A 19111-nucleotide genomic window follows, 5' to 3' on the forward strand; every position below is an offset into this window, starting at 1 on the left:
AGCAGCAGATAAAGCATACCATGATATATTCGTAATTCAAATGAAACAGCCCCGCATGAAAGTATCATCATAAAAAGACTCCCGATCAGATTGTGCAAAACTGCTTGTATGGGGAGCAAAATGCTTGATATACATACATTAAATAGTATTCAACGATTATAGAAAGTTATATACAAAAACGAGACGCATCACATCAAGTGAATTACAGAGAGAACCCAAAAAAAAAAAACAAATGCATGCACAGTAAGATACTTGACCATAAGACCACACATTTCTTCATGCTCGCAGCCCATTCAAAACTGAACAAGCAAGGACCACAAGATTCTTGGCAATCAAGAAATGGGAGAGAGAGAAAACATAATACCAGAAAGCTTATCTTTCAAGGAAGATCAAACAGCAATATACAAAAGCAGTCCTCTGCGTCGGAACAGTCATGCTGCTCCATGGTGAATTGCTTGCCAAGTTCATTCTCAATTCTTTCATGTTCTACTTCCTACTTTCATACTAATATTATTTGTCTATAACAACTACAGTATTGGAAGATCTTGGGGTATTAGATACCAGACCCCACAATAGATGACTGGTCCTCTGGATTGACCACTGCTTCAGAATCCAGTTTGCTTGGTTTAACTTCTTCATTGATTGGAAATCCTATTTTTGGTGAAAGCTTCTTCACCTCAGCTGCTGTGTAGATGAAAATTTTCCTTACGACACTACAGAACTCACTGCAGGAGAATAGCAAGAATGTTATATAAACAAAATAAAAAATATTATTCCGCACAGTTAAAAGTGTCCGAGTAAATAAATATCAGCATCATATGATCTTACAGCCATGGATCATCCCCAACCATCATCATGTCATCTTCATTATCAGTGTAAACAACCTGCCATTTTTGTGTGGATCCACAAAGCTCGTCCTTGATGTCAAACATCTCTTCCAATTTCCCAAGCAGATCTTCATATCCATCAAACCGTGTTAAGTCCACAGCCCTTCCAACAGCCATACCTTGCATGTGAACCTATAATAACGTTAAAATTGTATCATAAATGATCTCATTATAATGGAGGCAATGCCATTTTGTAAATGAAGGAAGCTAAACCAAATTTTATCAGTAGAAGACAAACATTATGAAGTACAAAATTTAATTGAATCCTCCAAAAACTAGAATCTTTTAACCCTTGCTACTAATTACATTAGTTTTTATGACTAATGAGGACTAGTGGATTCTATTTCAAATAAGAAGGTTGAGTTTTTTCCCAGATGAACTTTTAATGTAGGTTCTGACTTCTGAGGAATGGAAAAATATTGGAAGTCATACTGTGTATTATTGTGGCAATAATATTCACTGTAGAATTCTGTTCATTTCGATAATGTTATATACTTATTGATCGCGTGATATCAATAATGCATAGATTCTAAAATATATCATAAGGAGCATAAATTCTAAAATATATCATAAGGAGCATAAATCATCATACAAATGTGTGATATGAAGACACAATAAGTCAATAACTGCATACAGTCAACTAAATTAGTGCAAAGGAAAATTACGCCAAGGAAGTTACAGGATTGTGAATGAAAATGGGGAGAGGTGCAGTGTATGATAAACCAACAACAAAAACAGTTACGCTACCTTTGTGCAGCTTCTTATTTGCCTGTTCTGTGAATCCTGGGGAGACTGCATGCTTGATTTTTCAGCATCAAAACTTACTGAAGGAATATCAGATCGATTAACATTTGATGGTTCAGAATGCTGGTCAGAGTCGGCATCCAAACATGGAACAGACCTATCATCAACTACCCTTCCTGACAAAGTGACTGTTGGCAGACTTTCTTCTGCATTAGAATTCCCAAGTAGCTGTATCCCGAAGAGCTTACAGCCATTTCCAGTGCCCTGTCTCTTCTCTCCAGATTCTTTAAGCGCTACAGGTGAAAAAGATTCTGTGAAGTTTTCAATCCTATTTGACCAATATATTGACTTGTTGGAAGCAGAGCTATTTCCACAAAAACCAAGAAAGTTAGATGCTGTAGAATTGAATTTAGGTGATGGGTGAAGATCTTGTCTATGTTGAGGTTCATAATAAGAGAAAGTTGGAGAGTCAACTGGTGATTTCCATACGCCTGATGCACATTGAAAATTAAATTACCCAGAAAAGTAGCATTGATAACAGAATTGTAAGAAAGAGATTATGTAAGATCAAGTCACCTTGCAGAGAAGAATCAGGCATTGTTGATGGTAGAATGGGAGGCCTTGATCTCTTGTTTCTTTGGGTTGGCTGGGAGTTCGCAGGAGCAGTAGACACAAGTGGCTCCAATTCCCACGAAGAAACTCTATCAGGACGCAAAATTGATGACGGTTCATCCCACTGAACCTGAAATACATTATCAATCATAACATTGATGAGCCAAAAGCTTCCATGTAACTTTCAAATCCTATTTATCCAACATGTTGCCTTTGAATTTATCTCGTGTGCAAAATCTTTAGCCATTTTCTGGTAGCTAAGTGTGCTTTTATGACATCTATCTCCTTTTAGGCCAGTTAATGTGTCCACCACTGAACTTCCCACCATATAAGTCTGTTTGGAGTATCTGATGAGAATGTATATGATAGAATTAGAGGAAGGCCTAAACCTCCTAGTACTAGAGTTTATGTTAGGCGCCAAAAGCACCAAGCAGTCCTCTGCGTCGGAACAGTCATGCTGCTCCATGGTGAATTGCTTGCCAAGTTCATTCTCAATTCTTTCATGTTCTACTTCCTACTTTCATACTAATATTATTTGTCTATAACAACTACAGTATTGGAAGATCTTGGGGTATTAGATACCAGACCCCACAATAGATGACTGGTCCTCTGGATTGACCACTGCTTCAGAATCCAGTTTGCTTGGTTTAACTTCTTCATTGATTGGAAATCCTATTTTTGGTGAAAGCTTCTTCACCTCAGCTGCTGTGTAGATGAAAATTTTCCTTACGACACTACAGAACTCACTGCAGGAGAATAGCAAGAATGTTATATAAACAAAATAAAAAATATTATTCCGCACAGTTAAAAGTGTCCGAGTAAATAAATATCAGCATCATATGATCTTACAGCCATGGATCATCCCCAACCATCATCATGTCATCTTCATTATCAGTGTAAACAACCTGCCATTTTTGTGTGGATCCACAAAGCTCGTCCTTGATGTCAAACATCTCTTCCAATTTCCCAAGCAGATCTTCATATCCATCAAACCGTGTTAAGTCCACAGCCCTTCCAACAGCCATACCTTGCATGTGAACCTATAATAACGTTAAAATTGTATCATAAATGATCTCATTATAATGGAGGCAATGCCATTTTGTAAATGAAGGAAGCTAAACCAAATTTTATCAGTAGAAGACAAACATTATGAAGTACAAAATTTAATTGAATCCTCCAAAAACTAGAATCTTTTAACCCTTGCTACTAATTACATTAGTTTTTATGACTAATGAGGACTAGTGGATTCTATTTCAAATAAGAAGGTTGAGTTTTTTCCCAGATGAACTTTTAATGTAGGTTCTGACTTCTGAGGAATGGAAAAATATTGGAAGTCATACTGTGTATTATTGTGGCAATAATATTCACTGTAGAATTCTGTTCATTTCGATAATGTTATATACTTATTGATCGCGTGATATCAATAATGCATAGATTCTAAAATATATCATAAGGAGCATAAATTCTAAAATATATCATAAGGAGCATAAATCATCATACAAATGTGTGATATGAAGACACAATAAGTCAATAACTGCATACAGTCAACTAAATTAGTGCAAAGGAAAATTACGCCAAGGAAGTTACAGGATTGTGAATGAAAATGGGGAGAGGTGCAGTGTATGATAAACCAACAACAAAAACAGTTACGCTACCTTTGTGCAGCTTCTTATTTGCCTGTTCTGTGAATCCTGGGGAGACTGCATGCTTGATTTTTCAGCATCAAAACTTACTGAAGGAATATCAGATCGATTAACATTTGATGGTTCAGAATGCTGGTCAGAGTCGGCATCCAAACATGGAACAGACCTATCATCAACTACCCTTCCTGACAAAGTGACTGTTGGCAGACTTTCTTCTGCATTAGAATTCCCAAGTAGCTGTATCCCGAAGAGCTTACAGCCATTTCCAGTGCCCTGTCTCTTCTCTCCAGATTCTTTAAGCGCTACAGGTGAAAAAGATTCTGTGAAGTTTTCAATCCTATTTGACCAATATATTGACTTGTTGGAAGCAGAGCTATTTCCACAAAAACCAAGAAAGTTAGATGCTGTAGAATTGAATTTAGGTGATGGGTGAAGATCTTGTCTATGTTGAGGTTCATAATAAGAGAAAGTTGGAGAGTCAACTGGTGATTTCCATACGCCTGATGCACATTGAAAATTAAATTACCCAGAAAAGTAGCATTGATAACAGAATTGTAAGAAAGAGATTATGTAAGATCAAGTCACCTTGCAGAGAAGAATCAGGCATTGTTGATGGTAGAATGGGAGGCCTTGATCTCTTGTTTCTTTGGGTTGGCTGGGAGTTCGCAGGAGCAGTAGACACAAGTGGCTCCAATTCCCACGAAGAAACTCTATCAGGACGCAAAATTGATGACGGTTCATCCCACTGAACCTGAAATACATTATCAATCATAACATTGATGAGCCAAAAGCTTCCATGTAACTTTCAAATCCTATTTATCCAACATGTTGCCTTTGAATTTATCTCGTGTGCAAAATCTTTAGCCATTTTCTGGTAGCTAAGTGTGCTTTTATGACATCTATCTCCTTTTAGGCCAGTTAATGTGTCCACCACTGAACTTCCCACCATATAAGTCTGTTTGGAGTATCTGATGAGAATGTATATGATAGAATTAGAGGAAGGCCTAAACCTCCTAGTACTAGAGTTTATGTTAGGCGCCAAAAGCACCAAGGGAATAACTAACTCCCTATAACTAACTTTCTGAAAGTTAGTTACAGAAAGGAGGGAAATAAATAGCTAGTGAGAATGTATTGAAAGTAGTTTTTTTAGAAAGAATTAGAGTGGTAGCTTACTGATTCAGGGAATCAGTAGGAGAAAGTGTAATTCTCACACCAATATTGTAATTCTCTCTTCAATCAATGAAATAAGGATCTAGGGTTTCCTGATCCTGAAGAAATTCATTAAATTATCTCTCTATTCTACAATTTTCTTTCTTAATTCTTTACCAGTCTTAACACTGGTATCAGAGCGCCATTTCTGGTGCCCTGAAAAATCCACGCCATCTTTGAGCTGCGCATGAGGACAAGAAGCATGTCACGATCCGATGAAGATTGGAAACAGGAGAGGGAGGAAATGCAAATGAGGCTAGAATTTGTAGAGGCTCCGACAAAGAAGCATGAGGATCAGATTGCAAAGCTAGTGGCTAGGGTTGGCCAAAATCGCAATAATACTAGCCCTATCCACGAAGGAATGGGGAGCAATGGAGGAAGAGCTGAAGAATGGAATCGCAAGGAGAAATGGAGGAAACTGGAAATCCCCATCTTTGCGGGGGAAGATGCTTTTGGTTGGACTCACAGGTTTGACAAATATTTTCTGTTGATGGAGGTTACAGGAGAAGAAAAGATGCAGGCTACAATTATGGCTTTGGAAGGGAAAGCACTTTCTTGGTATCACTGGTGGGAGAAGTGCAACCCAAGCTTGAATTGGGAAGGTTTCAAGATAGTTGTAATTCGAAGGCTTCAACCTTCCATGATCCAAAATCCTTTTGAGCAACTACTGTCCATCAAACAAACAAGATTTGTGGAGGAATATGTGGAGGATTTTGAGAAGTATGTGGGGGCCTTGAGATCTATGGATCAAGAATTCATGAGGGGGATCTTTTTGAATGGATTGAAAGAGGAACTGCAAGCAGAGGTAAAATTGTATGAATTGAATTCTTTATTTGAGATTATTCAAAAAGTATTGTTGATTGAACAGAAGAATATGCTCCTTAGTAAGAAAGGTAGTTCTAGTTATAGTACTAGGCCTTATGGAATTCCATGACATAGTCAAGTGGAGATAGGAGGGGGGACAGATCTGGTGGTAATGAAGTTAGTAGGAATGTTAGTATGTACCTAGAGGGAAGGATTTAAGGCTAGGAGGAGAATTTAAGCACCTAACTAGTGCTGAACTCAGAGATAAGGGGGAGAAGAGGTTATGTTTTCGATGTGATGAAACCTTATAATAGGGAACACAAATGCAAAAATGGGCAATTTGGAATGATTTTGTTAGAGTAGGATGGTGAAGGGTTAGATACCAATGAAGAGTTGCTGCATTCTTTCAATTCTTTGCATTTGTCTCTATGTTTGGTTTCACTACTACCAGGTCTTGGAAGGTGGAAGGACAAGTAAAGGGGAATAAATGATCACAGTGATAGATTGTGGAGCCTCCCACAATTTCATAGTTTCTAAGTTGGTGGAAAAATTACAATTGCTAGTAATGGATACTCTTCCTTACCTGGTAGAGGTAGGGGATGGTCATAAGGTGAGATGCAAAGGAAAATGTGCCCAACTTCAGTTCCAAATGCAACAGTTGCAAGAAGCACATGACTTATGTTTGTTTACATTGAAGGGAGTTAATGTGGTGATAGGGTTAGAATGGTTGGCAGGGTTAGGGGAAGTTAAGGTTGATTTTGGGAAGTTAGAGCTCACTCTGAAGAAAGGGGACAAAGTGATCAGAATATCTAGCAATCCAGCTTTAGCCAGAACAGAACTCCCATATGGAGCCTTGATGCAAGTCTTGAAGGAGGAAGGAGAAGGATTGTTGGTTTAGTATGAACCACCTAGCAGAAATGCAGTGTCTCAAATGACCAAGTCTGCGCCTATACTGAGATTGCTGGATGAATTTGCAGAATTATTCTCAGATCCCAAGGAGCTTCCTCCTAGTAGAGGACAAGATCATGCCATCCATTTGACAGAGGGGGCTGCAATTCCTGATATGAGGCCTTACAAATATCCTCATTATTAGAAGACTAAAATAGAGAGGTTGGTTGGGAAATGCTAGCTTTTGGAGTAATTAGGCATAGTATTAGCCCCTACTCTAGTCCAATCATCCTAGTTAAAAAGAAAGATGGAGGGTGAAGATTCTGTGTTGACTATCGTGCATTGAATAAGATCACTGTACCTAATAAATTCCCTATTCCAACCATAGAAGAGTTGATGGATGAGTTAGGAGGAGCCACATTTTTCACTAAATTGGATTTGAAATCCGGATATCATCAAATTAGGATGAGAGAGGATGATATTGATAAAACAGCCTTCAGGACACATGAAGGCCATTATGAATTTGCGGTGATGTCATTTGGCTTAACCAATGCTCCTTCCACATTCCAAGCTATCATGAATGAGATTTTGAGACCATTCTTAAGGCATTTTGCCTTGGTCTTCTTTGATGACATTCTAGTCTATAGCAGAAATGAAGAAGCCCATGTAGAGCATTTAAGAAAGGTCCTAGAAGCATTGAGGCTAAACCCTATGAAAGTCAATAAAAAGAAGTGCAGTTTTGCCAAATCCAGTCTGGAATACTTGGGCCATATCATTTCTAATTCAAGGGTGGTTGAGGATCCATCAAAGGTAGAGGTTATGAGTTCCTGGCCTGTTCTTAAAGATTTGAAGAGTTTGAGGGGATTTTTGGGTCTAACAAGCTATTACAGGAGGTTTGTACAAGATTATGGCAAGATAGTAAGCCTTTGAATGAGTTGTTGAAAAAGGATAGTTTCTTATGAGGTGAAGCTGCTACTCTAGCTTTTCAGACACTAAAACAAGCCATGATCAATTTACCTTTACTCGCCATACCTGATTTCTCTAAGACATTTATAATGGAGACAAATGCATCTAGCTAAGGGTTAGGGGTTGTGTTGATGCAAGAAGGAAGGCCTTTGGCTTTTTGGAGCAATGGATTGTCTGCTAGGGCTCAACTCAAGTATGTTTATGAAAGAGAGCTTATGGCATTAGTGCAGGCTGTCCAAAAATGGAAGCACTATTTGATGGGTAGGCATTTTGTGATCAAGACTGACCAAAGAAGTCTGAAATTCCTCACAGATCAAAGACTTTTCAGTGAGGAACAGTTCAAGTGGGCAGTTAAATTAATTGGCTTGGATTTTGAGATCCAATTTAAACTAGGAAAGGATAACTCAATTGCAGATGCTTTTTCAAGGAAGGCTATGTATGTTGTTTCTATAATCAATTTAGCAGAAGAGGATGATTGGTTTCAAGAGGCCCAACAAGACCCTGAGTGGCAGAAGGTAATACAAGACATAGCATGCAACCTTAACTCTCATCCAGATTTTCTCTTCCAAGCAGTCAAATTACTTTACAAAGGGAGGTTGGTGTTGTCCAACAGTTCAAATAAACTCCCTTTGATCTTAGTTGAGTGTCATGACAGTGCTTCAGGAGGCCATTCTGGATTTGTCAGGACCTATAAGAGAGTGTCTAGCTTCTTTTATTGGGAAGGTATGAGAACCTATGTAAAGCAATACATTGAGGCTTGTGATGTATGTCAAAGGCAAAAATATTCAACATTGACTCCTGGAGGACTTTTGCAGCCTCTCCCAATACCAACTCAAGTATGGCATGACATCTCCATGGATTTTATTTTTGGGTTACCAAAATCCAAGAGTAAGGATACAATACTGGTAGTGGTGGACAGATTAACCATTAGGCCACTCTTTCACTGCTAAAGATGTGGCAGCCATCTTTATAAAGGAGGTGGTCCGTTTACATGGTTTTCCTGCTACAGTAGTTTTAGACAAGGGACCAAATTTTTTTGAGCAGGTTTTGGCAAGAACTGTTCAGATTGCCGACCAAGTTCAAATATAGTATTGCCTACCATCCCCAGACAGATGGTCAAACTGAGGTAGTAAATAGAAGTTTGGAGACTTATTTGAGATGTTGTGCTGGACCTAAACCAAAACAATGGGTGGATTGGTTACCTTGGGCTGAGTTTTGATTCAACACTACTTATAATATTTTTGTTGGTATGATACCCTTTAAAGCACTATATGGAAGAGATCCTCCAACTTTGATTAAAGGTGGCTCTTGGGGGAAATAAATAGCTAGTGAGAATGTATTGAAAGTAGTTTTTTAGAAAGAATTAGAGTGATAGCTTACTGATTCAGGGAATCAGCTGATTCAGGGAATCAGTAGGAGAAAGTGTAATTCTCACACCAATCTTGTAATTCTCTCTTCAATTAATGAAATAAGGATCTAGGGTTTCTCGATCATGAAGAAATTCATTCAATTCTCTCTCTATTCTACAATTTTCTTTCTTAATTATTTACCAATCTTAACAGTATACTATCATGTCCTAACATGTTTTAAGTGTTGACATATGATAGTACAGCTGAATCTAGTCAACAATCTTTATCCCATTATAACAGGGATACTCTATCCTCTACCCCGCCGTAGGAAAAGACCTAATACAATGGTAATTCTTCCCAACTCCTGAACTTCATCCTCCTCACTCAATCACTCTACCACTTCCTTTCTGCAAGGACTACTGCCTGACTACACTACCATATTGCTGCCGGACTTCTGTCTGACTATCAAGGGAGCCACACAACCACCACCGCTGTAGCCATTCTTTCAAGCCACTAAACACCACAACTATTATTCTAGGTAAATCCAATTAATGCCCTATAAATCCAATGTCACACTTGCTTACAAATTGTGACCATTGGATTCTGAGAAAAGATGGCCTCATGAGGTTTTTGGGATTTCTTTTTGTATCTTTCTATCTTAATCTTTCAGCATCAAAGCTACTAATTTATTTTGCATGGAGGGCTTAAACATGGTTACTGGTTTTTGCTTCCATCGATTAAGATGGTGGTTTTAAAGAAAATGTCACTAGTCAAGTTAATTAGTTCAGGTGCTTTAGACTGTGCCCAAAAAACCTGATAGTACAAGAGCTTATCAGCTTCTTTACGTTATCATGCCTTATCCTATTATCCTATACTATCGGGTATACCAAATGGAGCCTATAAAATATCATTTGCATCAATATTCCATCAGCAAATTGACCTTTCTTGACCAATATAAAGAGATGATGCATGCAAGAAGAAACTCTACTTTTTGGTTGTTTTCCACTAATATTACAAATAATATATTTGGAAAATTTAATTTTTTAATCCTACTGAATGCAAACTACAAAACATGCACTTGAAATGTAATTAAAACAGTATACAAACTTTTAATGATCGCCACTCAGAATCAGCCCAGACTGATGATTTATTATCTTCAACACCGACAATTGTGCCGCTGAACCTGTATACAGGGTGAGGATAGGTTCTCATATTGAAAAATGTGTTAAAATCAAAATACCAAATTCAAGCAACCAGATTGAGCACCTTCTTTCAGGAACTTCATCACCCTCAAATCTCATTTTGAATCTCATCCCAACAGAAAGTATATGACTTCGAGCTTCAAGATACTTGTTGACACCTACAACAAATTCTGACCGGCTTGTTCTGGCAATAAACTTTGACAGTCAGCATAAAGTCTCTGCAGAACTCAAATATCATTTCAATCATAATATTATACCTAACACAGTTTATCAATTGCACTCAAGCAGGTGGCATGTGCATAATTACAAACAAAACACAGTTCTATACAGTAATTCATGGCACACTAGCCGCTGGCAAAATATGACAAGCTGACAGCATCAAAATCAAGAACTAAAACCAATAAATATGAGACTAATAACTTTGCGGAGTTAAATACAAGACCTGGGCTTGTAAAATACAGAAAACAGTGTTCCAGTGGCAATAGCATGAGATGCAGTGGCCAGAACACCGAGATGCATACTATGACTAGATATAACGGAAGATGGCATGTTGCTTTGCTGCCTCATGAGCCTCCTGACTCCAACTCGCAGCTCTCCATTTTCCCCTCTAGAATATCACATGCAACAACAAACAAACACAATCATAACAATGTTAAAAAACAAAAGCAATTAATAGAAGAGAGGTCCAGTACTTATGATATTGAACGATCAAACAACTTGCCTTAAGAATATAAATGCATCACCAGCCACTAATTTTTTGGAACTGACAAAGACACTCCACCCAGTGGTCAGTAAATGGCGCCTGGGCTGCCCTGAAAATTACTCTGTCTGGTCAGGAACTTACTGGCAGCATAAACATCAAAATCTCATTGCATATTTACAAACCAACAAGATAATAGCTGAGCAAGTGAGAATCCACAAATTTATGAATCCTGCCAAGATTTATTTAACAGAACCTCAAAAACAAAAGTTGTTAATGAGTGTAATCCACTTAACTACAAATTTCATCAGGATTTAAGTTTAAATGGCTAAGTAAACTATACAGTCACAAAAATAAACCTCAGGTTATTTCTGTTCTGTTAGGATGAAAAAAACTGCTTACCTCGAAAAATATGTCGAAAATGCCATTCATTCCCATGCAAATCAGTTGCAACCAATTCTTGCCATGGTGGTTGTTGAGACATATCCTGAACAACACATAGGAATTAGAAAGAGTAAAGAACAACTAAAGACAGGCATGATCAAGTATATCTAATGGTTTTCGAAACGAGGAAATAATGCTAACCAGTGGTGGGAGACAATCATCCGCATGTCTTCGAAGAACAGAGAAACCTCCATGAGTGCTGGTGTCCGAAGCAGTAAGGGTCTTACAAAATGAATGGACTGTACACCTTGAAGGTTCAGGCAGTGGATCATCAGGGCTAGTCACCTCACTTTGCTAAACCAATAAGAGGCAAAACCAAATGAGGGTAAAAAAGGCAAAACCAAATGGACAGGAAACATCATGCCGGAAATGGAATCGGAAGATAAAATAAAATAGTAGAAATGATAAAATATAAAGAGCACGTCAAATAAAGAATAAGAGAAAGAACTAACATCAGGTTCAGGAAGCAAAGTTATTTGTGCATACACTTCATCAGTTTCAGGTTCAGCCTACAAATCCGAGATGAGTTTAACAATTGAAGATGGTCATATAAAGCATGACAAAATTCCAAATAAGTGACTGACAAAAAGAAAGTGTATTCAGTAAGTCTGTGATGAAAAATGTTGAGTCACCTTTAGATGAACATTAGCCACTTTACATAATATTTTAGAAGGCAGATTAAAGGAAGGCATTTTCTGCTCTGATCCCTGATTCATAGATGCCTCCAGCTATACAATAAATAAGAACAGATAAGATATACAATACAGTGGAAGTAAAGTTAGAATTATGACGGTGTAGGTCAATTACCTGTTCCATATGACCTTGAGGGAAGTAATAAACCCTCTCCCCTTCACGGGGAAGAGTGACAAGGGGCCCAGCACAGGCATGCCACAATTCCTTGTACAAAGCATCATTGGTTGCCCCTATATAAAGTAAAACATGACAGTATATACAAATTTAATTTTCTTCATATGTTTATTTATGCAAAATGTATGTATTGTAGAAGATATGCACAACTAACTAGATAGGATAGAGTAAAAGTAAAACCAAATTTGTCGTAATTGAATATGTAAAGAATAACCATGGGAAATGGTATGCTATTATGAATGAACAGTGAATTATGACTAAGGTGTGAATGAAATAGATAATTTGTAAATGCGAGTAATAAATGAGAGACAAAAATAGTAAGAAGAAAAATGAACGAACGAACCTGGAGCAGAAGTATGATTTGAAGCCATATGAATGAATGGATCTAGGGTTGAATTAACTAAAATGAAAACAAAAATAGTATTAAGTTGAGTTGGCAATGTAGTTAATTAATTAAATAATTAAGAAACAAAGAGAAAGGAAGAGCCCTAACTAACTAATTGTGAAGAGATTGACTCAGGTTGTTTCAGTGAGTCACTGTGGATCTAATAATCCCAACACAAAACAACGCAACAATCAGAATCAGAGTATCAATTGTTATTATGTTATTATCATATATGGATCCATTTCATTCACCACTTCCAATTCCGTAAACAGACAAAAACAAAATCAATTAAGAATCAGGATACGAAAATGACGATTGATTAGGTTAGAATTAGAATAAATGATTACCTATGAAACCAAGTGTGTTGTGTTGGGATTCAATCTAGGTGAAGATGGATGAATGAATCAAAAATTGATGATAAGGGTCGTGCTGTGGTTGAAGCCGACACCAACCTCTCTGTTCCCCTTAGCTCTCTCTTTCTTCTCTTCTAGTAATTTCTTTTCCTTTTATATCCTTAATATTTGTATTTTTTTAGTTTTTATTATTATTTACTCACATGAAATTCACATTTCCTATATTACTTTTACATTATTGGGAAAAAATTTCAGCTAATTAATAAATTATTATCTAGTATCTTACATACAAAATTTTCCATGTATAATAATTGGGAGGATGAAGACTTGGAAATTTATAAAATTATGTTATTATCTATGCATTCAAATATTCAATACTAAGATTGAAATTTACAACACAATCTTATAAAAATAAGGAATTTTTTATTTTAATGAACACATATATAAATAGGGCTTATGAAATACAAATACCTTTTTATTCTATTTATATGTCTAAATTTTATAATTTTAATTTATCTCATAAAACAAATATATTTAAAATTAATACTTAATACTCAATTTTATCCTCTTGTATTTTATTCTTTCTACATATCTTCTCATATTGATTTGAGCGTTGAAGTATAAGTACTTATTCAAACACTCTCACATCGTCTCTAAGTAACATCCAAGTTACACCCAATTAGGATTTGAACATCTCAACCCAACAACCTCTAATAGAAAAATAATATTAATACTTCAATTTAAAATGTCTGGTTGTGAAGTATCTCATAAAAATTGTGCAACAATAAACTAAATCATATGAATCATTAAAATAAAAAAATTAGTTAATTGTCATATAATTGAATAGATCATATTAATTATATCCATTTTTTCATAATAAGGACTATTATTGAGTCATGTACAGATATAAAACCAACCACAAACATTTATGAAGTGCAACTTTCTTTTACAAGAGGTTCAAAGGCCAAGGCTAAATTGACATCAGTTAAGTCATTTCCAAGAATTAAGGTCTTTTTTAAAAACATTACAAAAAAGAAATAAGGCCAAGAGAATGGCTTTGCTAGTCTAATATTTTCAACTGCACAATGTTTAAAAGGAAAGAATAAAATTCAGAAAAGGCCCATCTTCTTTTTCATATGGTACTTACAGGTCTATGAACCTCATGCTGACCAAACAATTTCTGGCAAGAATTTGGCTTAAACTTGCCATTTTCAAGGCCTTGCAACATGAATGATAGGAAATATGAGAGTATTGGGCCAACACAAGGAGAAACATATGTATATGTTGTTATGTGGCTACTGATGTGTGTAGCTAGATTGTGAATCTCAATTACTTACAATTGATTAAAGATATCGAAGTTGTTCTAAATTGTATAGGTTTAAGACTTTTCCCTTTTTTGTAATCATCATTACCTATCTTTATTCTTCATCTCTGATTATAATTATAGGCCACCACCTATTATCCACTATTCAAATCAGTGACAAGAAATCAATCAATACCTAAATATATCAAACCAAGATCATAAATTAATTCCGAATGCAATCATGAATCTATGTCTTAAGTTTACTTCTTTCATATGCTTTAAGAATTTTGGAATGTTGATCTTCCCTCCACACATGTTTTGGCTAGCTCCTTATAGGTTTCATTATTATTTGTATTATCTCATCCTTGTGAAATTTAACATATAAAAAGTCCTCGAATAGCATATGAACACATTAATATTATGAAGACCGACATTAAACAAAGTACATGTGTTATATCCCAAAGTATAACACCAGAACCTATCATATACAAGTTGGTCTCTCATTGAAGAGACGTTATGTTGGAGAATTGGAAATGTATTGGAAGGATATGGCTTTCTAATGAGGGTGCCTTGTAGAATTTGATGGTCATGATAAAGAGTGGAGTAAGTAGATCCCCACTCTTTATACAATATTACAATCACAAGTTTTTTAACGTGTGAATAAACATGTCAAAACGGACTACCGGATGGGTCAGGTTAACTCGCTTAAGGTTCGAGCTAAACTGTGAAGCCTCATACAATTTATGCATATCAGATTGTGAAGAGTCTTTGCCTTTGATCTTGTCTTGGTTTTGGTGAAAACACCAACATCAATAATAAAAATAAAAATGTTCAAAGGTTTTGATGCATGGAGAACAAACACAGAGTGCTAGATAAAGTTATACTTGGTTTCTCGAATAGGTCTACCCTTTACTAAATGAAACTTTGCTTTTGATCACACGTGTTTTTAGGGAGGATCAATCATTTGCATAAAGTTTTAAAAGGATAAAAATGTGTTACAAGATTCTAAAAATGACTTTTCGAAAAACAAAAAAATGAGACAGCAACAAATTAGTGAAGTGAGTAATTCATTATTCTATTGGACACTAGAGATCCTGTACTTAATTGCCACAACACAATCCAATTATTGTGTGTTGTTGCTACAATTTAAATTTTGGAACTCAACCATCTTCTTTCCTTTGAGCCAATGCCTTACCTGCACGAATGTACTTGAAAACCTTTCTAAACTCTATAAATAATCTCGGAAACAACTTACTTTTAATTAAATATGAATCATAATTTTAATTGCACTTTTGCATTCAATTTTTGTATGGTTTTTTCATAAACAAATTTTTTGTGCTTTCAAGTTTGGAAAACTAAAAGCATTCTTGCTATCTTGTTTGTTTGTTATTTCAAAGAACTTATACTTGAATGAATTTGAGTTTAGTGATTCTTAACTAAACTTATTAATGAAAATGATTGTCATAAGCATATTGTATTCTTTTATTTTCATCTAGTTTTAGATGGGAGGCATAAGACTATTAAGCATGAGGATACTGCTGGTAAAGAGAAATTAGATTTTGCCTTTAAATAAACTCAACTCATATAATATATAAAATTAATGGTATTGTGATGGAAATTAAGAACATAAATATACATCAATCATAACAGAATGAAGCTACATTAGTATTGCATATAACAATTTAAACACAACAAAACAGATAGGCTCAAATTTCAAGATATGTTTCCTATTCTAACAGCATACATAATCAAGCAAATGAAGCAATAGAAATAATAAAATTTAAAGGCTGGCATGAGAGACTCCACTAACTGGATTGGTTTCCCACCCATTCGTATGCCATACATGCTTATTGAGAAAGACTTGATTCAATGAAGAGAAAGTCTGGGAAGGAAAATGAAAAATCCGTTTAGCTGCCAATGCTTCTTGGACAAACCATACATTTTGTGACTGAGTTGATTATGTGAAGAGAAAGTCTAGGAAGGAAAATGCCAAATCTATTTAGTTGACAACGCTTCTCAGAGGCTAATATCTTTTTTATAAAAGAAGAAAGCTTATATATAGTAAGAAGAGGAAAGTAAAATAGAAAGAGGATAAGAAATCCTCGGGAACTATGAAAAAAACTAAGACGGAAATACAAATAGATACCCTAAAAACTATACCTAAAACATGCAACAAAGTTAACCCCTACTATATTAAACAGTGAATTATGAATTGCATCCTCCTCAAAGGGTGTCTCCATCCAACATGCCTTTTCTCAGCTAATAGGGTACTAACATAAACCCTCAAGGAAAGGTCTTAAAAGGCAAATCCTCCATAAAAAATCAGAGAAAATCTAGTGATGTTATAAGGAATCTCTAAATAATATACTAGGCAACACATCTCTTTATCGATTCCTCCTCATTCCTTTCCCAATTATTTTGTATTCAATCAGTTTCTAACAAATACCAGTATCATTCAAGAATCCATAAAAGGATCAAACCTAATACCAAATAGTTTCACCAAAAGAATTTGAAATCAAACACACATTGAATTTAATTATTTAAAAGGGCTTGCAATAAAAGACAAGAAAATCAAAGACTCAATTAGAGAAAAAATACTTCAATTTAATCAAATTCAGAGAGTGATCTGATACTAACATAGCATATACATTATAGATGCAAAGTGCAAAAACAAAAGAAGAAAAAGAATGAAAATAAAGTTATTTATGTTACTCACAAGTATAATTGATGATTTTTAAAGGCATCAAACATCAAAACTTGAATCGGTGTCTCTTGGTAAGCAACCTTAATTGCTTTCGGTTACTTGTACAAGATTAGGGTTTCAAAAATTAGAAACAAAGTGAAAAAATTAAATAGAAGAAGATGCATCATGAGATTTTCATTCAGCTGTGAAGGAGCTAATGCTGAAGACTTTGATGATCGAGCAACGTTAAGAATTTGAGCGGCAGGTCGAATTCGAACAGATTTGGGTGGAACAGTTTTCTGTGTGAGAAGTAGGGGGAACTTTTAGGGAGGGAAAAAGAAAGTTGGGGAACTTTTAGGGAGGGAAAAAGAAAGTTGGCATGTCCCTTGGTTATCTATGATGCCTTATTCGGCCATGGGCCCAAATTGAGTAGCAAATTGGGCTTCATTGCAGTAGTTGATAGAATTAGTGTGCCCATATCCCATTTTTGTAGTGGGCTACTAAATCTAAATTATGTATTTACACTTTTTAGTTTTTACTAACCAACAATAAAGATTTATTTTGATAAAATTAGAGTTAATATTTATACATTGTTAGTTTAAAGATTTATACGCACTCTATAATTTATCATTCATTTGTATTACTTTTTTGAAAAGTTCACAATGATTAAAAGTAAATAATAAGCAATAGACTAACAGATTATTACTATTGATTAATATAATTGTATAATTGATATTTGAGACTATTATTAAGTATTGATGATAAATTCCCAATTACTCAGTTTAAATTTCTTCACCAAAATTTAAACTCATTACCTATCTGTTCACAACGACTAACTATTTTTTCAACTTCATATTATTCTTCAACATCCATGTCCTATACCATTTTCTCTTCATCACAACAACAGCCAAAACAATTCCGGAGGAATAAAAATGTTACTGTGAGTTAGAACCAGTTAAAAGCATCAAATTCTACTTAAAAGTTATATCCTACAACTTTAAAAGAATATTTTACCTTATTAATCTAATTATTACATTATTACAACTCAAATAAACTTTCCTGCATCTAATGTGTTATTTCACATATCTAATAATTATAAGAGAAAAGTATGTATACATTGACAAATATATGTAGCTAATAATTAGGGTTCAGGGTTCAGGGTTTAGGGTTTAGATGGTTTAGAGGTTTAGTGGTTTATGGTTTAGTGATGTAGTGTTTTAGGAGTTTTAAGGTGTAAAGGTTGTAGTGTTTTGATGATTGTGGGTGATCCGTAGCTCCGACTGCAGTGATTCTTTTTGCGTTGTTCTACATTTTTCGTCGTGGATTTAGGGATGTTTAGGGTTTAGAGATTAGGGTTTAAGGGTTAGGGGTTAAACGGTTAAGAGTTAGGGTTTAGGGGTTAGGGTTTAGGGGTTAAGGGTTACAGGTTAGGGGTTAGGGGTCAAGGTTTAGGGTTTAGGGCTTAGTTGGTTTTAATGGTTTAGGAGTTTAAGTGTTCATGGTTGTAGTGTTTTGATGGTTGCGGGTGATCCGTAGCTCCGATTTAGGGTTTATGGTTTAGGGTTTAGGGTTTAGGGTTTAGGGTTTAGGGTTTAGGGTTTAGGGTTTAGGGTTTAGGGTTTAGGGTTTAGGGTTTAGGGTTTAGGGTTTAAGGTTTAGGGTTTAGGGCTTAGAGATAGGATTAGGGGTTAGGGGTTAGGGGTTATGGGTTAGGGGTAGGGGTTGGGGTTGGGGTTGGGGTTAGGGGTTAGGGGTTAGGGTTTAGGGTTTAGATGGTTTAGAGGTTTAGTGTGTTTAGTGGTTTATGGTGTTAAGTGTTTATGGTTGTAGTGTTGTAGGGTTTAGGGTTTAGGGTTTAGATGGTTTAGAGGTTTAATGTGTTTAGTAGTTTATGGTGTTAAGTGTTTATGGTTGTAGTGTTGTAGGGTGCAGGGTCCAGGGTCCAGGGTCCCGCGTCCGGGGTCCGGGGTCCGGGGTCGTGGGTCCGGGGTCTAGGGTTTAGGGTCTAGGGTCTAGGGTCTAGGGTTAGGGGTCTAGGGTTAGGGGTCTAGGGTTAGGGGTCTAGGGTTAGG

General features: G+C 35.9%; 1 protein-coding gene across 1 annotated transcript; it reads right to left on the bottom strand.

Moving 5' to 3' along the window:
* Nucleotides 110–13202, bottom strand: LOC109334036 (auxin response factor 1). Its single transcript, XM_019569609.1, has 19 exons — nucleotides 13048–13202; nucleotides 12659–12715; nucleotides 12256–12371; nucleotides 12081–12176; nucleotides 11901–11957; nucleotides 11590–11742; nucleotides 11407–11491; nucleotides 11026–11116; nucleotides 10747–10911; nucleotides 10369–10488; nucleotides 10210–10285; nucleotides 4472–4637; nucleotides 3899–4386; nucleotides 3093–3283; nucleotides 2821–2989; nucleotides 2208–2427; nucleotides 1635–2122; nucleotides 829–1019; nucleotides 110–725 (listed from the first exon to the last, which is right to left on the bottom strand). The coding sequence occupies exons 2-19, from the start codon at nucleotides 12684–12686 to the stop codon at nucleotides 554–556; spliced, it is 3072 nt and encodes a 1023-aa protein (XP_019425154.1). The 5' UTR covers nucleotides 12687–12715; nucleotides 13048–13202; the 3' UTR covers nucleotides 110–553.

This window comes from Lupinus angustifolius, chromosome LG19 (genome assembly GCF_001865875.1).
Source record: "Lupinus angustifolius cultivar Tanjil chromosome LG19, LupAngTanjil_v1.0, whole genome shotgun sequence".
Taxonomy (NCBI): Eukaryota; Viridiplantae; Streptophyta; class Magnoliopsida; order Fabales; family Fabaceae; genus Lupinus; species Lupinus angustifolius.